The sequence below is a fragment of the Ochotona princeps genome, chromosome 3 (assembly GCF_030435755.1).
Source record: "Ochotona princeps isolate mOchPri1 chromosome 3, mOchPri1.hap1, whole genome shotgun sequence".
NCBI classification, from domain to species: Eukaryota; Metazoa; Chordata; class Mammalia; order Lagomorpha; family Ochotonidae; genus Ochotona; species Ochotona princeps.
The window spans coordinates 85,773,689-85,799,781 of NC_080834.1; the positions used below are offsets into that span (position 1 = coordinate 85,773,689).

The window sequence follows — 26,093 nt, forward strand, 5'->3', positions numbered from 1 at the left end:
AATGATGACAAAAGGATAGAGTTTTGCAAGAATAGTCAGCAAGTGTGCATCAGTGCAGGTGACACAGGCCATAGGTTAGCAGCATGACAAACCATGACCTTGATAGACCTGGTGTCCCTGGAGGTCACATGGGGTTACAAAACAAACGTCCTCCAAGTGGGTGTGACCACAAGGTCACAGAGACCAAGGACCAGACTAGAGAAGAAACTCATTTGGTGCTCACCATATACAAAGTGTTGAAAGAATTCAAAACAGAGGAAAAGCAACAAGCTTCAGGATAAATGCAAAGCAATGCTGGAATGGCAAGCACATGATGAGGAAGAGGGCGACAAGTATGGATGGATGGAAGGTCTTTTTGAAAGCACACAGAAGGTGCTCTATTAACTCAAGCTTTTTAATGCAGTTGCATTAGTCTTCTCGGACAAAATGGTGATAAGTATTTAGGAAATAATGAGTTGACACATACAACTGGTACACTTGACTCTTACCTATGATGGGGTGCTTCTTTATTCTACTTTATTAACTTTTACATCATGTGAGTCATTAGTATTTGTGACTTGTATAATAAGATAAAACTAAAAAAATTTTATTGGGATAGAATTAGCATCCCCTCAAAAAATAATAATTAAGAAAGGATGCATTTACATTAAATAAAATGAAGTAACAGTAGTCAGGGAAATAATAATATTCAAGAAAGTATAGTTGTGGGCATATTACCATGCTCACAGTAGCATCACATCATACATTTTTTTCTTAAAGGTTAGTTTTAAAACTTTCTCCTTAGTCTAACTCGAATGAACCACATATGTAGGCAGAAGCACTGGAAGTCCCCAGCCCATCCCACTAACCAGCAGGGACTGCATTACTATCTTAAAGGCCATACAATTAAAATCTGAAGTCTAGCCATGGACTTTTCCTATAATATCTTTTAGTCTAGCCAGTGGTTCTAGAATTTAGTACATCTAAGAATTATCATTCAAGGTAGGGTACAAAAAAACCATGTATTCTATACTTTATGGCTGATTTAAGGAATTTTCATAGAAAATGTGATTTGTGCTTAATTTTCATTGAATCTGCCGGCCCTTTTCCCTTGCTTAACGTGAAAATTGGATCTATTTGAGAGAACTGTCAGAAATGTGAAAGAATCTCTCTGTTACCCAAAGAAAATAATTAGAAAACTTATCATGATTCAAATTACCTTTCAACCTCCCAATAATAAATGTATAATACATGTTTAGTTGGCATTTAATCTGACTAGGGATCTTATGAAAGCTTAGATATGGATACTTTATATTTTCTAATAGAAGATGAAGTCCTGTAATTAAGCAATCATGCCTTAATCAAAACAAATTGGTATGACCATTGCAACCTTAAGAGAGACACTCAAGCATTTGTGTAACTGTTAGGGCTTAAAAATTATCCCAAAAGGTGATGCTTTTGGAGCTTCTGAGAAACAGTCTCTGTGCTTGAGAAAAGCTGTGCCAGAAATTCCCTTCTCTGCCTGAGAAAACTTCTATCCAAAGCAACAAAGCTGTCTTAAACTTCCTCCCTAGGGATCACCAAACAACCAAGAAAGGTTAACCCCAGGGGAAGCAAGGATGTAACCTGATCCCCACACCCAGACAGGCTTACATGTAAAGCCTGGGAGACTTTATCTGAAGTTCTGCTCCAAGTGGTAACTTGCCCTGGGCTCCCATTTCTTTTTCCCCAGTAAGAGGGGTATATAAGCACTTAGACCTCAACAGGATTTGGGGCAATCATTTTCCTATCATCTCCCCCATGCTGCCGATGCAGAGTAATAAATCTGCATGCCTTTTCTCCTGATTAATCTGTTGTCATTTGTTGCACTGAATCTTCCAGGGTGAAAGGGATTTTGTCCCTACTTCACCTATGTAGGAGTCAAGTAGATTCTTAGCCAAAGGGCAGAGACATTAAGGACCTTTATGAGTTAAGGAGGCAAATGGCTAAATGATGATGGTCTGCCAGCCATTCCTAACCCTTGGGTGTGAGAGATAAGATAGGAAGTAGGATACCGGCAGGAGCCCAGGTGAAACTTGGGGACCAGTGAAAACCCCAGGTGAATTGTACAAGCTGTGTCCCACACCAGGGCCCTGTTTGGCCACAGGGCAAGGGGGCAGGAGCCAGAAAGCTGGCCTTGTGTGTGCTTGTGTGGGGAGTGGGTCTGCAGGTTTGGAGGTTGGTCTAGGGACTGCCTTTTTCTACTCGGCTCCCAAGGCAGTGGGTGGCTAGGGAAGATGCCTCTGTCACACAACACACTTCATACCAGTTTAAAGATCAGGTATATAGACAACAGATTTTAGCTACAACATGTTTATGAGATAGAGAATATCTTAAGATGTGAATTCACATTTTTTCCACACTGAATGCCTGTCCCTGTTGGAGAAGGGTGGGTAATAATCAGACTGGTACTAAGTTCTCTGAGATTTGCCTAATTAGGGAAGAGATGAAACAGGACAGGAAACCAAAGGTATTGATGACGTATTTGGCTTTTTTTTTTTCTTACAAAAAAGTATAAATATTTAGGGGAGGATTTGTTGAAAAGCAAAGAGGAAGCCACAGGGAAGGGATGATGGGGAGCAAGGGAGAGGGGGACAGATGGAGATTTCAGAATTAAAACTGATATAAAATATTGAAAAAGACAGGTATGGCTGAAGATATATGTTTTTGTGACCATTGGCTTTAAGGGACTACATCAACATGGCTGCTTTCCACTGTTGCCATGCACTGTGCAAAGTACCTTCACCTGTACTCTCTCCTGCACTCTTCACTGTGTTACCGAAGGCAGATGTTATTATCTTTTCCATTTTAACGTTGAAATGTTATGGCTCAAGGACACAGCAAATAGAGGAGCCGGGATGCAAACCTCTCTTTAGAGATGTCAGTATTGAATGTATTCTCTGGATTCTGTGACAAGTTTATATTTTAAATAAATACACTCCTGTTAAGGTGCAGAGATATTTTGACCAGCCTATATAATTTCCATTCATCTATTTCAGCTGAGCACTCATACCTAGTGTGAACTATGCCTGTGTCTATTTGCTACAAGGTAAGAAAGAAACACACACACACACTCACACACACACACACTAACAGTGCCAAAAATTTTCACTCAGGTTTGAGAAAAAAAAAACAACCAGACGCATGAACATTTTATTTTTAGAAAGCTCTCTAAGTTTTCAAAGACTATCCTAATTTAGAAAGTTTTCAAAGCAATTCATGAGACCAGGTTACCTGGTTAGGATCAGGATCAACTTCATCCCAGTTGTGAGTGACATGGCCTTGGTCAATGGATTCAAAGGGCTTGTGAGCAACTGAAGGTAGAATCCTGTACAGCCAGCTATGGGAAAAACAAGAACACACTGCGTTAGGGCTACATTTTGAGTAAAACACAGACAGGTTCAGGAAGATCTTCAGAAGAATCCAACAGTCTATGGGCTTTACTATGAGAAGCAATGAAAAAATATCACTTCCTATTTTTTTTTTTAATATTTCTTTGAGAGCGAGAGAGATTGCTCTCATCTGCAAGTTCATGTTCAGAGCAATGTCAGGAGCTGGAAGTCAATCTGGGTTTTTCCCGAGTATGGCAGGAACTGAACCATCACCACTGCCTCCCAGTCTTGGGACAGGGAACACGCTCATGAAGGAACCTTGAAGGATGCCAGGGTGAGCAGCTTTCAGAAGCTAGCTGGAACACCAAAACTCAATAAGATGGACTCTAGCCCTCCCAGACACCATTATCCTAACAAGGCACAGAAGAAAGAAGGACCCTACTTTTTTACAAAACAAGACCAATCTCGCTTTCATAAGGTCTGGCCCTTAAAGATGAAGGAGCATCTATCAGAGGGTGGAGGTGGTATGGCCCAACACTGAGCCATCTGGAGGATAAATGGGCTAGATGTGTCGCATTTCCATTTGATTCCTCCAGTTCCTCATGATGTGACTGCAGTCCTTGAACTTCAAGCCAAGTAATAAACGTCTGCAGCTCCTGATAGAGTATGTGACTGAGTGTCTGCACAGCTTAGAACCTGCTCTGTGACCCTGGGCAAGTGACTGCATTTCCTGAATCTTCCTATTCTTCATTTTTATCATTTAGGACTATTGCAGGAACTGAAAGAGCTCCTGAACCTTAAGTGCTTGACACACTGTAATCACTGATTTGCTATTTGTTGAACTATCTCCCTTAGGTATGGGCTTTTATCAGTCTAAATTTTTCACATTCTCTGTACTGACTGACATTCTAAGCTAACTAATCTAACAAAAATGAATCTGTGACAGACATACTGATAGGAAAAGAGAGAGAGAGATAGAATCTCTAATAATTTTGTGGTGGCCCAGCATTCTATGATTTAAATGGGTGGTAGCTAAGTTTCAGCCTATAGCAAGGATTGGTCTTATCTTCCTACAGAAAATTTTGAGCAGTTTAAAAATTTTTTTCTGCATACCTTTGGAAAGTTCTAAACAGATGGGTGAGCCATGCGTAGTGTCCCCTTATTTATTTATTTATTTATTTTTAGCTGAGTTTATAAAACTCCCCAGGCAGCACTACATTGCCCTGGACAGAGATTTAATTCTGATTCAGGGAACAGAGCCAGCTTCTTAATGAAATGCCAACAGCTTCTTTTCAGCCTCCTGGAACAGAGCTCAGCTCCTGCTGGCTGAAGATATTGCTGAATAATGGGGGCAAGCAGCAGAATCCGGAGACCAGGTGGCCTGTTAGTGGATGGGCCATAAAGTCAAGAACACAGTCATGGAGGCCAGGCTGTCATAAATCAGAATAGATGGGAACTGTCTGTGTGTACTTTTCTTACTCTATCTTGTTGGGCTTCCAAAGACAGAGACTGTGAAATAGCAGCAGATTTAACTCCTGATTTTTCACACATGTGGGAAAGTTTCTCCCTACCCCCACCCAGACCACAGACACATCAATCAAAAGAAAAGCAATATTGACGCTGGCTTTGTAGCATGGCACCTGCCATATCTCTTGCTCAGCTCCCTGACGCCTCCTACAGCTGCCTTGGAATTGAGACAGAAACTGCTCTAGTGGCACTGTTGATGATGACGTTGATGGTGGTAGAGGTGGTGATGATAATGATTTTTTTTTTCACTGTGGAAGAATTTTATTTCATTTTCAAAGACAAAGGAAAGTTTTGCTGGGTAAGTTATCCAGGGCCAACAATTTTTTTCTTTTAGAATCTGGAATATTTCACTCCATTCTATTGTTCTTTTTTTTTCTTTTCTTTTTTCTTTTTTTTTTTTAGGTTTAAACTCTTTTTTTTTTTTTTAACATTGCATTATGTGACACAGTTCCATAGGCACTGGGATTCCCCCCAGTCCTCCCCAAACCTGCCCCCCCAATGGTGGATTTTTCCACCTTGTTGCATCACCACAGCTCAAACTCAGTTGAGATTCCTTCATTGCAAGCATCTACCAGGCATAAAGTCCAGCATCTTATTGTCCAGACAAGTTCATCAGTTTCTTGGGGAGACCATCTCTGGTCTGAAGGCAGAGCTGGCAGAGTAGTTTTGATAGTTCAACAGATCTGAATTGCTGCCACTAGCCCCACTCCAAGCACAGAGACTATATGATGGACTATGTCAATCAGTGGATGATAATAATTTACCTGATGAATTGAGCACTGACCATGTGCTAGCCTCTTTATGTACATGTTTCAGTTCTCACCACAATGATGAAATAGGCACTATCAGTATCTGAATTTTATACATGAAAATCTAGAGAGAGTTTCTATGTGGATAATGGGTCCAGGGCAGCCAATATTCACTCAGAAGGTGTGATTAGCCACTAAGGGAAACCATCATCACCATTTGTATGGTGCATTGTGCTTTTGGAGTCATGTTCTCATTGGCACCTCTGGCAGTCTCTGGGGAGATAAACCTAGTCCCTTGCACTAACTGGTACAAGACAGCTTGTCCTCCTCCCCAAGTCCCCAGGTGTAGCAGTATCCCTCCTCATAGATGCCCTAGGCTGAAATTCTTACTTACTTACTTAAATCACAACACTTCCTGTCTTCTGGAGCTATAGTACCTGTTACAGCCAAGGGATTAATCAAAGGATCATGCTTCATTGACCTGGTCCATAGGACTAGTGTAAACAAGGGACATGAAAAACTGTTCAAATGAATGTGCTGGTTTCCAGCGAAAGCAAAACCCAAAGAGTTAAAAACCTTATTAAATTCAAACCACAATGGACCATAATACACTACCTTTTCACCACCCAACCTTGGATTATCCAACATGTTCATGCCAAGGACATAATGCTCACATCAGCTGAGGAAGATGTTTCTGGGTCTTCTGTAATTTTGAGTTAGTCATTATATAAAAAATAAAACAAATAAATTTGAACCCAAAACTTAACTGGCTATTCATTCCTTAAGGAAAGGCCAGAATGAAGCATGTTCTTCTGAGTACTGCTGAGAATTTGAAAATAGAAATGGACATGTGAGGTTTTCTGGCTCTGTGCAACTACTCTTCTTTTTTCCCTTCTTCCACTGGGCATTCAGTTCTAGCTCCGCATGAGGTGCATCCTTCACTTCTATGAGCTAGAACATAGCTCAAGTAAGGATCTGGGGATGGTCCTGCCACATCACGGCCCAAGTATGGGAGGCAGCGCAGGGTTCTGGGCTTAGCTCTAATAGTCCACAGGTCAACATGAATCTTGTACCTTCTCTTATTGGTACTCCGTGGACAGGTGAAAGCTGATCCTGAGAGCTGCTCAGCATACAGGTTGTAAGGGCATGTCTGAGGATTGTTCTGAAACAAAGGAAGCAAGTAAAATAAAATAAAACAAAAAAAACCCTAAAAAATGGCAAACAAACAAAACAAAAAGGAAAACAGCATCACTCCAATCCAAAGACTATCTTACCTTCCCAAAGTCTCGGTGAAAGAATCCTTCCTGGGCAACTGCATATAATCATTACCCAGCCAAAAAACATGTTTTGGGATAACTCCTTATATGACTCTTACCCATAATTCTAAATGTAACATATGCCTTTTGCAGAAAGTTTGCAAAACATATGTTATCACACATTATCTCCCAATCCAGGTACACCCTGCGTTAACATGCTAGTAATTCCTTTCTATTCTCAGCTTCCAAATAGGGCATTTATGGTACATATGGTCTTGAGATAATCAGGTATTTCCCTCCTTCTTACTTTTCTTTATTCTCTCTCTCTCATTCCCTCTCTCCAACCCTTTCACTTTCTTCCACTTGCTTTCTAAGAAAACAGTATAATAAACATATTTATGCCGAGAAATAGTCTTCAAAACGGGCAGGCATTTGGTGCGACAGTCAAGATGCCACTTAAGAAGACATCATCCTGTACCAGAGGGCTTGGGTTTCAATCCTGGCCCTGTTCTTCATTCCAGCTTCTTGCTAATGCCTGCCCTAGAAGGCAGCAGGTGATGGCAGAAGTAGTTGGGTCGCTGGTATCCGCATGGGAGACCTGGACGAGTTCCACTCTCCTGGCTTTGCAGTGGTTTAGTTCTGCCTGTTCGCAGGCCTTTGGGAAGTAAACTGCAGATGGGAGACTTCTGTGTGCCTCCCTTTTTTTTTGTTTCAAATAAAATGAAAATAATTTTTTTTAAAGTTTAGAAGGTTTTGAAAAATGCTTCTGTGTCATATTTTTATTATCATGACCAACACTTATGTGAGCATCTTTATGCATGCATTGTTTATTTAAAATGTTATTAATTTATTTGAAAGGTTAATAGAGAGAGATCTACCTCCATCTATTGATTCACTCCCTAATTGTCCACAATGGCCTGAGTTGAGCCAGGTTGTTGCCAGGAGTCCAAAACTCAATTTAGGTCCCCTGTATTGATTTCAGGAACCCAAGTATTTGAGCCATGCATCAGGTGCTGTTTCCTGAGTTCACATCAGCAGGAAGTTAGAATTGGAAGTAGATTTAGGACTCAAGTCCAGCCACATCCAATATGGAATGTGAGCCTCTTAGGTAACATCTTAAGCACCATGCAAAATACCTACCCCATCTACATATGCTTTTAAAGTACCTTACGGGGCCCAGCGGCATGGCCTAGCGGCTAAAGTCCTCGTCTTGAAAGCCCCAGGATCCCATGTGGGCGCCGGTTCTAATCCCGGCAGCTCCACTTCCCATCCAGCTCCCTGCTTGTGGCCTGGGAAAGCAGTTGAGGACGGCCCAATGCATTGGGACCCTGCACCCACGTGGGAGACCCGGAAGAGGTTCCAGGTTCCCGGCTTCGGATCGGCGCAGCACCGGCCTGTTGTGGCTCACTTGGGGAGTGAATCATCGGATGGAAGATCTTCCTCTCTGTCTCTCCTCCTCTCTGTATATCTGGCTGTAATAAAACGAATAAATCTTTAAAAAAAAAGTACCTTACTATTTTCTATGTTGTGATGTTCTATTCAAGAGAAACTTGAGGAAGTCACTTTGTAGCAGTCTTTGAGGAAGTTGGAAGTTCCTCCAGTTCCTCTTGGAAATTCCTCCAATTTAGATTGGGTGCTTTGACTAGGTAACCACCAATCCAATTTGCAACTTTGTATTGATATTGCTGTGTATCTCAATTGTCCTAATGGCCTATAAAACTTCTAGATTGTTCACAGGCTAAATTAGAATGAACCATTATGGGTAGAGGCAATTTTTGGAGTTGAGGGTTAGTCATCCAGGCCTCTAAAGTTGGAGATCTCTAAAAATTCCATGTATTCATACCTGTCCTTCTGGCAAGGAGCCTGGACAGCGAGGATCCTCTGAAGCACACTCGTTCCCAAATCCAGAGAGGTACTGTAAGGGACAATGACACAAATCCCACGTGAATGACATTTAAACAGCATTTCACGACATGCACAGTCTATGGAGGTAGCTCACCACTCTAAGCTGTACTTGGCTTATTTATGGACTTGTTCTTAATTATCTCATCCCAACAATGGCTTCTTGCATTCTGGTTCCATCTGGGAGTTCCTGAGAGGGAGATGGATCAGACACCACCTCAACTGCAGGTTGCTAGGCTCTTGCTGGGAAAAGATTGCAATTCACTTGCGATTGGAACTCAATTTCCCCTACATTTTCTTAAGCAAAAAAGGAGAAAAAAAAAGTAGCTGGTAAGAGGAGTATGGCTCAAACCTGTCAGCAAAACCCTTGTGAGAAAGATTCTTCCAAATTAGTCTTGCTCCAAGCAAAAGCCAACACTCGCCATCACATTTGGCACACATATACATATATTTGTATCTGTGTGGACATGGACACATGTGACTTTCATGACAAATGCCAGCCTGGAACTTTTTCCTGATGACACAGTAGAGCTTACTCTAATGGACATCTCTCTTTTTTTAATATATTTTTATTTTGAATTTTGAATTATGTGGTACAGTTTCATGTAGGCTGGGATTCCCCCCAAAACTCCCACCCCCGACAGATTTTCCCCATTATACTACAATAGTGTAATCCTTCATTAGGAATCATAATTCTATTAGTCTCTTATTTAAGTGTACCCTGACATTGTTGGTACAGACAATGTCAGACAGTCCAGCATCCCATTGTCTACACATGTAATGAACATCTCTTAACTTTACAACTAGAGGGGAGAGATTTCCAACAACAAAATTATGAGGAACCCCTGGAACCAACTCTTACATTGCTGAACAAACCTAAGAGTTCTTGTTCATTGCTTAGCTTATTTCCTGGCCTATATGCTTCATGGGGGCTAGGACTATGACAGTTTACTTCCAGGTATCCTATGTTTTGGCCCATACAAGATGCTCAAGAGATTTCTGTTGATTTAGTTATTCATGCAGTCAATTATTTTTAACATGTATTTATCAATTTGAAAGACAAAGCAACACACACACATATGTTTATATATATGTTATATATATATGTTATATATATATGCTATATATACATAGAGAGAGAGAGAGAAGGAGAAGGAGAGAGAGAGAGAGAGAGAGAGAGAGAGATGGAGCTTATATGCATTAGTTCATTCCCTGAAGGGCTGCAAACTCAGGTCTGAGCCATCCAGAATCAGGAGTCTGGAATTTCCACTTGGTTTCCTACATGCATGGAAGCGACCCAACTATTGGACCATCATCCACTGCCTTCCCAGGCTCATTTGCAGGAAGCTGGATCTGAAGCTGAGCAGCTAGCATTCAAACAGGCACCCTGATAGGTAATGCCAGTGTTGCAAGCCCCCACTTAACCTGCTGAGTAACAGTAATGGTACCAAGAACCAATTCTTGATTATTATTATTATTATTATTATTATTTTAAGAGTTATTTATTTTATTTGAAAGAAAGAGAGATTCCATCTGCTGCTTTATTCCACAAATAGATGCGATAGCCAGGGCTGGGCCAGGCCAAGGCCAGGAGCCTAGAACTCCAGGCAAGCATGCCAGGAAGATGACAAGGACTTGGGCCATCTTCCACTGCTTTTCCAGGTGCATCAGCAGGGAGATGGATTTGGAGCAGAGCACCTGGGACTCCAACAGGCATGTGGGATGCTGGCATCGCAGGCATCAACTTAACCTGCTGAGTCACAATGCTGGCTCTTCAAGAGCTTATTCTTACATGGGCAAAAAATAACGCTTTTTTTTTTTTTTTTGCTCAAACTTAAACACCAAATGATTTTAGCCTAGGATAGTTAGAGTATAGCCTGGCTCAGAGAACGAAATGCTCCACCTGAGGTATATCTTCTTATGAAAGAGAAGAAGGATGGCAGGGGTGAAGGGCAGGTCCCCCAGTGTTCTCAACAGCATGTAGCAGAATGAGCTAGGTACGCTATGCTGATGCGCAGGCCATGATCAAATAGGCAGTGCCCATATTTGGAATTCATATCAAATGTGAAATGTTATGACTTAGAAATGAAAGGGAAATGATTCTTTTTACCTTTAGATGGAAAATGTTGTATATCTGAAAATTTATCATTACCTCATCTTCAGGTTATTATACACGGATTTGTTCAGGAGCAGCACGCAGTTTGTAATGATTTCTTTTGGGAATGGCAGAGACTATTCAGTTGTTTTGATTCTTCACTGAATACAATTTTCTTTTCTCAAATTGAAACCCAGGCTCACCATCAACAGGGTTGAATCTGAGCTGCTGAGATTCATAACGACCTCAAATGATCTTCTTTCTATGAAATGCAATTTCAGACTAGCCTGTGATGGAAGCTACTACATATTCTGGTTCGTTCCTTTGTTCCAGTGCTGCATTGTCTGTCTGTACAAGAGAGGAAAGAAGGTTTGAGTGCTGTTCAGTACAGCTGAGCTTTCTGGCAGGTGTGGGGGCACTTACTCATTAGCTTTCCCCTTTCTTTGCAGTTGCTTGGCCTCCGGGCAAAGTCCAAGGTTTTGTGTGTTTTTGGAACAAGGGGAAAGAGAGCTCACAGATGTTACGAAGCATTTAATTCAGGCTGTGCTTAAAAAAAAAAAAGAAGAAAAAGAAAAAGAAAAAAGAAGGAACAGTTGGTGATCTGGAAGGAAGCCACTCAAGTGCCAAGAAAGAGGTGTGAGTTCTGGATCCGTCTCTTCATCCTAGCTGCAAAGCCTGGCTGCAGAGGAGGGGCCAGAAAATGCCAAGTCACTCCCAAATCACTTTGTGTTTCTAATCTTGAGAGCAAAATTACAGATGAGTTTATGAGAGCTTTGCGATGCTGTGGTCCTAACACTTGGGGGCATGTGAATTAAGGAAGTGGCATTCCACAGCTGGAGGCTTTAAGCTCAAGGACAGAACCTGAACTCTACTTTTATCATCTTTGAAAATCCAAGTGCTCCACTCCAGCTGGTTCAGTGATTATGTAAAAATATGCTTTCTACAGAAATAACGATCTAACATGAAGCAACTGTGTTTGTATGTTTTCTTCAGTTCAGATTTATGAATACTTGGATCCAATAAAAATATGATTTCATTTCTCCAAGAATTATATGCATTCTTCTAAATAAAAGAATAAATTATCAAGCTTCATGTGACTTGACTGCCATCAGTTCTTTGGCAGCTGACTCGTCTACAGCTTTTTCATTCTCACATGGTCCCCAGGATATGAATCACTTGTCAGAGTAGCTTTATGAGGTGGTGCCTTCTGACGCTGACTCTAGGTAACACCTGATGGGATGAGCAGATGGCATACCTCACTTCCTCTCACTGAGCATGAAGGAAACAGAGCAGTCAAGGTAGAGATGGATCTACTGCTACCTTCTTTCTTATGGAAAGAATTCAGTATTTCTAGTAAACATGGATGGGAACCTAAAATACAGTTTGTTAGGGGAACTGGAAGGTCATTGTTGTAGGTTGGCATAATGACTGTCTTAATCTCTGAAATTTGTGTCTTCTGAAAGCAAGAGAAATGTTCGCAGTTGAGATTGAATTAAGGATCTGGGGCTGAGGAAAGATGTCCTGATTAGTCTTGGGTCTTTTAAATATATAACAAGTGGCCTTCTATGGCAGAGGTAGTAACAGAGCTGATTGCAAACCAGGAATAGTTGATATGCTGACAAAACAGAGCTTTGAAGCTCGTCTTTTGAAGATAAAGGAAGAGACCACAAGCCAAGGAAAAAGAATGTGCTCCAGAGAAGCCAGAGACAGAGCTACCTCACTGTGTCTCCGAAATAATCAGCCATGTGAACATCCTGTCTGTATCTCAGTGATACCGATTTCAGATTTTTAAAAATGATTTGACAGGCAAAGAGAGAGAGTAAGCAAGTGAGGATTCCCATTCTCCAGTTCATTCTCTAATTGCCCACTGTGGCTGAGACAGGGCTAGGTGGAAGCTCAGTGCTAGGGACTCATTCCTCCTTGCCTGTGTGGGTAGCAGGAAGCCAATTTTTTTTATTCTACTGCTCTTACCCAAGGTCTGCATTAACAGGAAGCCGGAGCCAAGAACTGAACTTGGGAGTTGCAATGTGTGATGTGGCAAGGCTTTGAGGCTGGTTCCAGGGCCTTTGAAGGAGAGGAGGGGTGTTCCTACTTTCTGAACCCCAAGTCGCAGTTCACTGTCTGCACTACATGTACTGGCTGTGCAAAGCAACATCTTGGAGTTTCCAAGGAAACCAAAGGGAAGGAAGTTTCTCTTCTGCTTCTCTGCCCAGACCTAGGGAGGAGGAGGCTGAAGGCCATACTTCCAGAATAAGACAAGACAGTGACTTGAATGCTTTCGTCCAAGATGCCACTCTTTATCAGCCCAAACACTTGCGTCCCTCTTACCCCTCACTATGTTCATGACTGAGGAAAAAAAGCTATTTCCCCCTAAAAGCAGGGTCTAGCAAGACACTCCACTTCCCTACGTCTTTGTGGGGCCCTGTTTTCCTACTGCTTTGCTTGGAGTAAAGATTCTGTCATGCTTCTGCTTGTTTCCTGGCTTTTTAATTTTGTACTGAGCTGAGTAAAGAAGCCACCAAGCTTCGTTGGTAACACTAACTACTAGGCTGAATCCCTACTCCTTGGTTTCAGATTTCTGACCTCCAGAAACATAAAATAATAAATCTGTGCTGTTTTTACCCAGTTAATGAGTGGCAATTTGTTACTGCAACAATATGGAGCTAATCACATGGATCATTGGTCCTGTCTGATTAATCATTAGAATCATTCCAGAAGCTAGCTAAAAACAGACCTGAAGTCAGTTATTGGTGATGGAGTGACAAAGTCTGAGTGTTAAACCAGATCTTCATTTTAGAAATAAGGAAATCGAGCTTAGGAGAAGTGAAGCAACTTACCTAAGAAAACCTAGGGTGGTCCATTTAAAATGTTACTGTTTTATCTTTTGAATTTTCTTCCTACAATTAGGCTTTTATAGAATTGTGATTTTACTTTAGGCTTTGTATTGACATATTCAATAAAATGAACAAGTAAAATAAATTAAGGTTTAAAAATTACCTAATGTTTGTGGATTGGATGGCGTATGATGTACTGTGACTTTCTATGTTTAGATTCCTGACCTCTTAAACTAACCTTTCTTTATGGAGATTAGACAGCAGGCCGGGAAGTATGTCTTTGAAACTGAGAACAAAGACCAGCATGCAATTTAGACTGTCGTGCTGCTGCTCTGCATAATAATTTGCTCAAAAATTACAGCAGGATAAGGATGTAGCTAGAATTTATTTGTAAACAGTTGGGATGTTTCCACCCTCTGCTGAACTCCCTCATGGGATTTTCATTAGCAAATAAGTTCCTGTGTACTTTCCCTCTGCCAAGATTTCAACTACCATCCAGGACATGCTGACCCGCATGTCTATTCCTCTGGCTGCCCTCTCTTCAACCCAAGATACAAATGAGTACGTTTAGCCACCTCCTGGCTCTCTCTGGCTGGGATGTCCCTCTAGCAATTCAAATTTGCCTGAACCATTCCAAGTCCCAGAATACTCAGGGCCTTCTGCCTGCACTGACCTGGGACTGTTTCTTTGGTGTCACTCTTTATTTAGGCAATTTCTAGCTAAAGACTCAGCTCAAGAGCATTCTCCATTAGAAAGCTGTTCTTTACATAGGTTAAGCCCAGTTCTTGTCCTGGCTCCTGGCCCTAGCACATAGTACTTTCTCAGTGAAAGAATGAGAGTTAATTCTCAGGTCTGAAGCTACAGAAGCACTCTTCTACTCCAGTGTTGAGTGTTTTCAGGATACTGATCAAATAGGAAGTTGTATGAATCTTCAAACTTAGTACCAGTTGCAAGGCATCTGGGAAGAAGCTTGGCAGTCTGGCCCACCTGGCATGAACCATGGTCCTGGGCAGTGCTGTTTACTGCTACCGGCACGTCTGAGGCCTGATCCAAGTGTGGGTTGAGTATTAGGTAAGGTGTGGACACTGGCAACATAGTCCCTATTTCTGGCTTTAACGAGTCACTCTATCTAGTAGGAGCCACTGAGGCTTCTCTTTGAATTTGATTTCTGATTCAGACAACCTTTTTGTCTATAAGAAGGATGTTGGGCAGATCTCTTAATGTTGATGAGCTTTAGTTGTTCATTAAACAGCATTAGGCATCTATAAAATACACGTATAACATTTTGCTCTTTGTTTAAATGGTTAGCACATAAAAACACATATATCACCAATACAAACTTCTCAATTACACATCAAATAAAAAGGAGGTATTTTCTAGTGGAGGTGCTAGGGCTTCTTCTGGCCAAGGAATAATTTTGTACTTCAAAGTAAATGAACAGATTAAGTATCTCTAACAGGTGGGCTGGGATCAGTCCAAGAGGCTGCAGTAATAGGATGATGGGAAACAGCCATAGTGAGAAACATGTGTGTCCATGGTGGGGCGGTGTTCCTTGGAGATACACAAATTCCTGAGGCTTGAAATGAACAAAGGTAAGATGGCTCATGAGAGCAGAGTGCTTTCCTTCATCATATCTCCCCTCTCCATGAACTTACGTTATGTCACAGATAACACAGAGAAACCTCTGAATAGTTTCCAAATCCAACAACTTGGAATTCCCAGCTTTCCTAAATTCTGCCTGAAAAAGCCACAGTGAACCTGCCAGCTAGTTTCTTACCTTCAACTCCGCCATTTTCCTTCTGTTGCAGGTGTGGGAACTTGAGGAAACCCGGGTCTAGAGAGACTGGAAAATTTTCAAATGCTGTGTTTCTCTTTCAAACCACCCTACCTCTTTCTTGTGCCTCACTGGTGAGCAGGTCACTATAAGTGACCAGAAAAATTGCCCCACTGCGCTTTAGGTAGAAAGTCCAATGAACTTACCTCCAAACATCTTACACAATTCATTTTGGTTTTTCATTAAGCACAGGCTGTTTCTGGGGGTTGGCAAAATCCTAGTTCCTCTTTACCTGAGGTAAAACTCACCCAAATATTTGATCCAGTTAAAAGGGAGCTTACTGCAAGGGCTGAAAATTTGTACCAATTTGGAAAAAAATTGTGCTGCTTTGTGTCTTCTGGGTGTTCTGGATGATTCTCTGCTCAGTCCTGACTCAGGCCAGGAAGGAGCTCCTAGGACAGAGGTCTCACCCCCAACTGGAGAGCAGCGAAGCAATGGACCCCAGTCCAAGTATTTGCCCAGAGGTGCCTGGAAACAGGGAGCAGAAGCACACAAGTGTCTCCCAGGATGTGCTCAGCTGGTTGAACTGGAGAACTCTTCTGAGAAGGAAGCATGCCACTTGGAGCAAATGGAGCGGCTGACCATTGCTCTTTTTTAATGCCTTGAACGATGTTTAATGTTCCTATATTTCTTTTTTTGTTCCCCAATGTCTCATCCTTTTACAAAGAGACCAAGTGATCATTTTCTAGCTACCTTCTCCAAAACTCTCTTGTCCATCATCTTGACTGTTCTTCCATCACTGCAAAGCAGCAACTTTGTGGCTAGGTGTACTCAGGCAGGAAGGAAACAAATCCAGTACCTGCTTGGTACTTTTCCAGACATTACCTCATTTAATTCCACAAAACAATCTCTCTCCCTCTTTTTTAAAGATTTATTTATTTTTGTTGGAAAGTCAGATATACAGAGAGGAAGAAACAGAGAGGGAGATCTTCCGTTCGATGATTTACTTTCAAATGGCTGCAATGGCTGGAACTGAGCCAGTCCGAAGCCAGGAGCCAAGAGCCTCTTCCGGGTCTCCCATGCAGGTGCAGGGTCCCAAGACTTTGGGCCGTCGTTGACTGCTTTCCCAGGCCTCAAGTAGGAAGCTGAATGGAACATGGGGCCACCAGGACATGAACTAGCGCCCACATGGGATCCTGGCACATGCAAGGCAAGGATCCTAGCTGTCAGGCTACCGCACAGGCTGCCCCCCCCCATAATCTTATAAAACTAGGCTTTATTGTTACAAACTCAAATGAAGCATATCAGGAAAGAAATGGATATGAATAAAGTGCACTGAGTAAATTTTCAAGATAATATAGAACTTTGATATTTAAATGTTATCAACTGGAATTATAAAGAAAGGAAGGAAGGAAGGAGGCCGGCAGGTTTGGGAAAGAAAATCAAGGGAAGGAAGGAAGAAAGGAAAGAAACAAACCACTGTGGTAGACTAAACAAACACCTAAATTCTGCCCTAATGTGTGCTTTTCTGAATGGGACTTACCTGCTTCTCCCAATAAGAAATAGAGGTTTTGTTTTGTTTTTGTTTTTAACCTCCTTTAATCTTATTTTACCCAACAGCAAACATGATAGTAAGAAACTTGGTACAGGAGGTTTTAAAAGTGCTTGTGCTTAAGAAACTGGTCCATTTTACAGCATAAGACCTCATACAAATCAACTCTTTTAGCCTCCAGAGATTCAGGGAACATCCCTGCACATCCGATACTACCCCCAGGGATTGAGGCAACCTAGCTAGCAACTCCAGGCACATTTGTGATAGTAGGAAAGACTAGTAGTACCACCAGCTAAGCCAAACCCAAAGTGCTGATCCACAGAATCAGTAGCAAATAGAATGATTTTTATTTTTGAAAAAAAAATCTGTTGAGGGAGAGTAAATATTTATTTGAAAGGCAGAAAAGAGATAGATTCCAAATACTTCAGATGGAGCCACAAACTCCATCTGAGTCTTCCACTGGGGACACAGGGCCCATATACTCGAACAATTTCCCCTTGCTTTCCCAAGTACATTAGTAGGGAACCTGATCAGAATGGACCAGTGCTCCAATAAGGGATGCGGGTGCCATAAACCTAACCCATTGTGCTACCACACTGACCCTAGAAAGCTGTGTTTTACACAGCTGAATTTTGAGGTGGCAATCAGAAAACCTGTTGGCAGCTTTTAGATGGCTATCAACAGCCACTTTGAGACCCTCTGCTTTAGGAAATGAACCAATTTCCAAAAGTCGCCAAGCCCTGTCACATGGCAGAAGCCGCTGAGTGATTTGCTTGTATGTACAAGTGCTCATCTAGTTAAGCCAAAGGGGCCATATTTTTATAAACAAGTGGCAACAAACTGTGGATTGATTCTTTCAGACTAGCAGCATATAGGACAGCTCAGCATAATGCCAGCACAGAGAGATAACATTGGGATGTTAGTGTTTCTGGAAGGTATAAAATGCAAACGTAGAAGGAAGTGGGAAGCAGACCCCAGCTTCATTAAGGTTAAGTTTTCACTGTTCCTATAGTATGTAGACTCACAATGGAATGTGAACTCAAGGAAAACATCTCATGTGTATCTGAGCTTATGAGTACCTTGGGTCTTGAATTTCTGGATCTTGGAAGTTAACCTGTGTCATTACAAAGAAAAAAAAGAAAGAAAGAAAGAAAGAGTGGTAGCCAATGAGATGCAAAGACAAAACTTCATTGCTTAGTTTTCCATCCACATTCTGTGCTCTATTGAACCACTTTTGAAGTCAGATTTAAGAAATGTTTTCAGCTCTCTTTCCTGAGGTGTGACATCTGAAGGAGTAAGAAATTAGTTAAGGGACTCTTGTTTAGATTGCTATTGCTTTGAAGGTCTTGGAAACAATTAAAATCCCATCAGATCTCACAAAACTTTAGGGATTGCTCCACAGGCAGGTTAACTTTTTCTCCTGTTTTTTGTAACAATGGTTCAACAAAACCAGTATTTTCATTGTAAGTCCTGTGCTCCAGACACTGAGCCATACACACAAGGGATATGAGAATAAACAAAATATAGCACTGATAGTCCTATATCTCTAATGATTTTCCATTTTAATTAAAACAATCTCACATTCATTCATTAACTTAATAACTTGGGAAGACTATTATAACAGATGTAAACACTGTGATAGGAAAGAGACCAGGGTGTTACAAGAGAGACGGGAGGGCACGTAGCCCAGGCTAGTAGGCCCAGGGAAGCCTTATCAGAGATGATGTCTGTGCCAAATTACACACAATTGAAAGTCAGATGGAAAGGGTATTGAGCAGAGGGAACAGCATGTGCAGTGACAGAAAAGTGGTATGCGGTACGTTCAAAGAGCTGTGGTTAGGACGGTGGACTGAAATAGCCAAGTGGAGGGACAGGGAAGTCTTCTGGAAGCAGAGAGCTTTGGCAGACATTGAAGCAGGAGAAATAGAAGGGCTGAACAGGGCGATTGGCACTTAAAAAGACACTCCAGCAGAGCCACAGTATTAAAGCAGTGAGCGGTACTAACAGGGGGCTGAATCTGGAGAACCAATATGGTGAATGTGTGAGGCAGAGACACTCAGAAACAGCAGGAACTAGAGATGGCAGGTGTCTGCTTCTTCCAGATCTAGCACAAGACAGGAAGTTGACTGCAGAATCCCTCCAAGAAAAGTCTGGAATCCACAGACACGAGAAACAAGTATAATAAGTGGTGATAAAAGCTCAAGCCTTCCTGGGAACCTCCCAGAATGCTTTCAGCACGTTTTGCACTCTCAGGAGAATGGAAGATTTCTTTGGGACAGGGGCCTGCAAACAGCATACACTTAGATATGTAATTATTCAGTATAAAAATACCAATCTTTCTGGAAATGGTTCTTTTCATGAGGTGGATGTCTATCCTTCCCCCTTTAATTCATATATCCTCAAAAGAATGATACTTATTTCTAAAATGAGATAGAACCTGTATTACTTTCTTGGTTTTATAGATGTAAAAGTTTGATCTATAAATGGAAGGAATTTTGTGACACTATCATTCTTCCTGTATTAAATATGTTTAAAAATAATCATAAAGTGATCTCTCATTAAACATTATTTTAAATGATCTATCAGTCAGCAACTCAATTAGGTTCTTCTTTAATTGTGTTGAAGGCAAATAATTGGAAACCTCATTGGAAAAGGCTTCATTATTCAGCTACTGGAGTCATTCACTTTAATTAAATAGTATGCTTTCATGTAGAGGTGTTTTGCCCAGCTCATTTACTCAGAAAGGGCTGGGGAAATAAAAATGTTAATTTTATGTATGCCCATACAATTTCTTGCTAAAAAATTTTTGATTCTCATTTTGACATTTTGATAAAACCAAACAGAAGCTTTACCACAAATGAATGTGCTACAGCTTTGGGCATTTTAAAATAAAGACTATGTAAGGCAGAGTGACAGAGAGAGGGAGAGATGGAATGAGATCTTCTATTTGCTGTTTTACTCTCCAAAATGACCATAATGGCTGGGCCTGCACTGGGTTGACGGCAAAAGCTTGGAACTCCATCCAAGTTTCTCCCATATGGGTGTCAGGGGCCCAAGAACTTGAACTATCATCTGCTGCTACTCAGGAAACATGAGAAAGGAGCTGGATTGGAAGTGGAGTAGTCGGGACTTGAAGCAGCACTCTGATAGAGGATGCCAGCATCATTGATTAACCAGTTGGGCTGCAGTGATAGGTTCGGATTTGGCTATTTCTTACTAAAGTCCTTTTTGTTTTGTTTACAGGGACTTGGCATTTTTTTTCCCTTAAATGGTTTTAGGAAATGGAACAGGCAAAATTCTTAAATAAAGCAAGTATTTAGAATTCTTTTATAGACACTCCGGAGACATTTATCCCCTGGGGAGACACATCATAGTATTATTTTCTTTAATGGAAAACAAGGGGATTATGAAACTAGAGGAAGAAAGAACTAGCATTGAGCTACATTCACAAATAAATCCATTTTACTAGATACAGACATATGAACACTATCTGGAAAATGGCTTTCTTAAAACTGTGCTTATTACACATCTTGGAGAGGATACTTGGCTGCATTCCAAACTGAAGACCACTGACACACACCAGGAAGCTGGACATTGCATCCTGGAGGCTGGGGATTGTTACAGGGCAATGTGAGGCACAGCATTTATAGTCTGCAGAACCATTACTCTAGAATGGAGTTGGAGCTGATCCAGGATCATCTCCAAGCAAAAGATGGCATTGATCATGGTTTTACTTCTTGGTTGGAGTTGAGGGAGTTATGCTTTCCACCATTACTCACTGATAAACCTTAGTGGTTATCCAGTTGAGCAAACACTGTACAAGAATAGCATGTTGTATAAGGAAGGAACTATTTACCAATAGATATATTTAGATGAAAAAGACAGACGTGCAGGGAAGAAAGTGGCTGTGATAAAAATGATAGCAGTAGATCAAAGATAAGGGCTTCCTATTTTGCCAGCAGGCAGCCTGACAAACACCTCATGTTCATCTTGGCATGTGTAGGCTCAAGCAGAATCAGGTCATTTCACTGAGGTGAGATCATGTAGACTGTCCAAGATAAATTTTGACAAACTGCTATAATAGTGCTTATAAAGAGTCCTCAATGTATCCTCTACTTTTGAATGGCTTTCTTCATAGTCATTCTAAAAGGCTAGATCCACACTACCTGCTTTGGAATCATCTGGTTTGCCTGTTAAAAATAAACCTGGCCTTTGGGATAAAGGGTGAATTTGGGAAGGGCAGATACAAAATCTTGGAATCTGCATTTTAAAAAGCACACTTCAGGGAACTTTTAAAATATCCTGATGGGTTTGAAAGTCATTGAGTTAAATCCTTAAATGGAAGTGCAGGTTAGTTGTAACTCACCATGTGATCCTACCTGTATTCCATGGGGGATGGTCCTGGCACTCTGGTTCTAGATTATTTCACATAGACAAACATAATAATGTGGAATAATGAAAGCAGAGGTCGAGATTTCCTGGATCTCTTCCTGTGCCACCACAGTACTTTAGCTCAGTGTTTTGACTACGGAGAAATGAATTTTTAATTTATTTCTCTCCCTTTTCTCAAACAGTATCCTCCTTTGAATTTCAACAGATATTAAATCAATGCAGACATCCTGTTAGACCTTCAAACATCTTAAAATAAGATACACCTTGTACTTTTAAAAAATTCAATGAAGCCACTATCCACTGAATAATCACGCAGAGTCCTACCTATGTTGGTGCTATAGCACACACTGTTGAAAAGAAGACTAGATACACTGACCTTGGTGGCACCTGGGAGCTCTTTGTCTCAGTCCAGTCCATCAGTTCCATGATGTCTACTTCCAGAATGGAAATAAAAACATTAGCACCATGATACTTAGATTACGAATGCTTTAAATCCATATAATTCTGAGAACTCAATAGGAAGCCAACATCAATCAACCTCTGTGAATAGCTCTTCCGGAGCATGTAGGAGACAACCTATTACTAACTTCATGAATGATACACCTATAACAAAAAGCAGATTAACAAGAGAAAAAAGCACACAAACATACTTAATGTAAGTTTTATTGTGACATGGGAACTGTTAGAAATAAAGACTCAAACAAACCTGCGAATGGACAGTTGTGTGGAAGTACGACTGGAGGCAAAGGATACTCACTGATGATGAGCCTAGGAAGGCCTGTTTATTAAGATTCATTTGGCATCTCTATTTTTGTGGCTAAGGCTGCTCCCTTTCTCTGGTTATAGGGAGAGAACAAAGGCATACGGACCTCTTTCAGAAGAGGCCAGCTGCGTTTTCTGGCTTGCTTCAGTGGTGAGAGCAAGCAGTGAGTACTGTTCTCTAGTTTTCTCAAAGCCATGGTGTTGTATTTAGGGATGGTATGTCCTGAGCCCCATTAGCAAGATGGAGAGCAGCCCAAATTTTTAGGCCATGCCCATAGAAGGTTAAAAGATGAGTGGCAATAAACTTAACACAATGATTCAGAATATTAGTTACAACTATCACAGGTGGTGAGGAGGAAGAACGTTCTATATTTCTAGCAACTTGTCCCATCAAGAAAGTAAGGTGATTCAGATTTAGGTGAGAATGGGTCTGTTTAGGATGGTATGGCTGCAGAAAGATGGGGGCATCATTACATTTCTAGAATTAAATCTAGGAATTACATTTAGTTTTTTTTTTTTTGGTGTGTGTAATTTTGTGTATCTATGTATATTATCTTTGTTTTGGTTTGCAAAAATATTTTTGTTTAGTTGCTTTCTTAACAATTAAAAAAACAAACAAAAAAGAATCTACTGTGAGACCATCCTGAACATAATATAGAATACCATTGAATCAGTTATTAGAAGTAAAAAATTACTTTCAGAACAACTTATAATCTACTTTCAACTGTCACAAGCACAGAAATATTCATTGTGAGTCTGTTAATCTGTATTTCTATTATATTAATAGGAGAATGAATGTGCATATTATAATTGTGACATGACTCTGAAAATCTAATATTAATTAAAAATTATAAATAAAAAGAATTTCATATTTGAAAAACCTGAGAGTTTAATTAACACTATCCCAAGACAAAAAAACTGGTCTTGTATTTATACTTGTCCATAACCAGAAATAATTTTTCTAAGTTCTGAAGGAGTCCTGGAAAAAAATTATTCAAAAACAGTTTTTTTAAAGAATCACTTATTTTTTTTTTTTAAAGATTTATTTTTATTACGAAGTCAGATATACAGAGAGGAGGAGAGATAGAGGAAGATCTTCCATCCGATGATTCACTCCCCAAGTGAGCCGCAACGGGCCAGTGTGCGCCGATCCGAAGCCGGGAACCAGGAACCTCTTCCAGGTCTCCCACGCGGGTGCAGGGTCCCAAGGCTTTGGGCCGTCCTCTCCTGCTTTCCCAGGCCACAAGCAGGGATCTGGATGGGAAGTGGAGCTGCCGGGATTAGAACCAGCGCCCATATGGGATCCCGGGGCTTGCAAGGCGAGGACTTTAGCCGCTAGGCCACGCCACCGGGCCCAGAATCACTTATTTTTATTGGAAAGTCAAATTTTTAAAGAGAGAAGGAGAGACAGAGAGAAAGATCTTCCATCAGCTGATTCACTCCCCAAGTGGGACAACTGGGACACAAACTGGCACCCATATGGGATCCTGGTGCATGCAAGGCAAGGACTTTGGCCATTAATCTGATGTGCCAAGCCTTCAAAAAACATTCTTACAAAGTAACTGGCAAATGAAATTTATTTTGGCAGTTTTATTTTTTCTGCTACTGCTACTTGAAACATACTAATACTTACATTATTAAAAATAATCTTAGAAAACTATAATTGAAAGGATCAAGCCTAGCAGCAAAGAGAAACTCGGCTGAAGAATACAGTTGTTACAAAGCAGGCACTGGAGCTGTTAGTAATGTGTTACTTTTCATTTATAAAGGAGAAAATAAATAGGGATGGATTTTATTTTTAGTAAGAAAAAGAATGATCTGTTAGCCTCTTGTCAATATAATAAAATATCTAAGGTAACTAACTTTATAAGGAGAGACTTTATTTAGCTCACATTTTTGAGGTTCCAAGGCAAGCTCAGGAGCCCCACTTGTTTGGCATCTGTGAAGCTGGGGAGGCAAGCGCAGAATGCATGTGGAATAAGAATCACAGAATGAGCTGGGAGGCAGAGAACTGGGTCTAAACACAGGTTTTTGTAAAGACTCAAGAATCATCTGGGACACAGCATTGTAGCCTAGTGGCTAAAGTCCTCGTTTTCCATGTGCCAGGATCCCATATGGGTGTTGATTCGTGTCACAGCTGCTCCACTTGCTGTCCAGCTCCTGCTTGTGGCCTGGGAAAGCAGTAGAGGACGGCCCAAAGCCTTGGGACCCCATACCTGCAAGGGAGACCCCGAGCAAGCTCCTGGATCCCGATTGGTTCAGCTCCAGCTTTTGCGGTCACTTGTAGAGTGAACTAGCGGACAGACTTTCTAATAAAAATAGATAAATCTTTTAAAAAATTTAAAGAATTATCTTCTTATAGCAACTTCGCCCACTCCCACAGTGGTCTAGGCATCTCCCACCAGGCCTCTCTTAGCTCCATAATTGGACTAAGTTTCCATCCTCTAGTACCTCTCATCTTACGACTTTAGAGTGAGAGTCCTGAATGAGTTTATGAGCCAAATCACATTTAAACACACAGTAAAAGGGCTTTTAGATTTTATTGTTGTTATTCAAAAGAAATACCAAGTGTTGCAACTGGTTTAGGTGTCTGTGTCGCATTTGCTTCCTACTTCCCAACTGCGAAGCCTCTACCACAGCACACTTGTGGCAAATTCAACATAGCAATCATGATTCTCATAGCTTGGCCTTAATGTCAAAAAAGGAAGGAAGGAAATGGGGAAAGCTTGAGAACAGTATGAAGACAAGTGCTTTAGGAATCCTATCCCAAATTCCTAAGGCTGCCTTTCTAAAGGGATTCTTTAATGTGTTCATTTTAATATCCTTTCTCAGCATACCTTGATTTCCAGAGCACTTCTGAAATTTCATTAAAATGGAACAGAAAGTGAGCTTTGTGGTTTTTCTCTAGTTTTAAAATAAGAAATGAAACTGAGCACTTACTATTATTACTTTTTAAAATGCAAGAAAAAAGGAGTGCAGAGATCTGTAACAAAACCAGAGAGGATATGGGTGACCAAGTGTTGACAAGACAGTAAATATGTAAATTTTTTGAAACTAGGTTTATATGTTAAGGAAGAAATGGGGCCAAGTAAATTAAACAAGCGCACACACAGAGACACAGCCTACATTCCCCAAAAGTTTTGGAGTGATTGTGAAATTGAAAAATCCTAGTTCATAATTTATGTAAATGTGAGATGGTGGAACTTTTTACTTTTCTCCCCGAATACATTATTGATACATGAGTCATGCTATTCATTGAGTTTAGTTAAATGACACTTCAGACGTTGACTTTTCCTTCAAGAACATAAATACCAAAGAGGCTGTAACTCTCTAGCTGCCTCTGAGCAGGGCTTAGGTTTCACCTTACCCATTTCCAGACAGAAAACACCAGGACAGACTGCAGTCAGCTGCAACCTAGAGAGAGGAGCTGTCAGTTTCCCATAGAATTCTTTCTTCTCTGACTGCTGGTCTATGTATTATTAATCTGCATTTATATTTAACTCCAGCTCTCATTCCATTTCTCTCAGCCACCAAGCTATTTGCAAAGGAGAGGAGCTGGAGGAAAGGGTTGCTATTTTTAGGTGTGTGTGTGTGTGTGTGTGTCTGTTAGGGAGAGAAAGAGAATGAGAGAGAAATGATGGGGGAGACAATCAAATAACACCATTTTGCTTTCTTGAAAATGAGATTATTGGGGTGGACCACTGAGGGATGGTTAACATAACCTTTCCTCTCAAGAAGGCAAAACAATAGAGATACATTTCTGAAGCACTTAATTAAGCCTTCAGCAATGAGATCAGGAAATTACAGAGCCATAAAAACCCTCCAGTCCTGGGCAAGAGTACATTTTCTCTGCAGCGCTTTGTCACTGCTCATTTACCACATCATTCTGAGAATACCTCA

At 40.9% G+C, this 26,093-nt stretch overlaps 1 protein-coding gene across 1 annotated transcript in view; it reads right to left on the reverse strand.

Moving 5' to 3' along the window:
• Positions 1-15,505, reverse strand: part of HGD (homogentisate 1,2-dioxygenase) — a 48,394-nt gene extending 32,889 nt beyond the window's left edge. The window contains exons 1-4 of the mRNA XM_004577869.3: positions 15,491-15,505; positions 8,726-8,797; positions 6,700-6,788; positions 3,253-3,358 (exon numbers count right to left, since the gene is read on the reverse strand). Coding sequence (XP_004577926.2) covers positions 3,253-3,358; positions 6,700-6,788; positions 8,726-8,797; positions 15,491-15,505 — 282 coding nt within the window. The remainder of the gene's footprint in view (positions 1-3,252; positions 3,359-6,699; positions 6,789-8,725; positions 8,798-15,490) is intronic.
• Between the last annotated feature and the right edge of the window lie 10,588 nt (positions 15,506-26,093).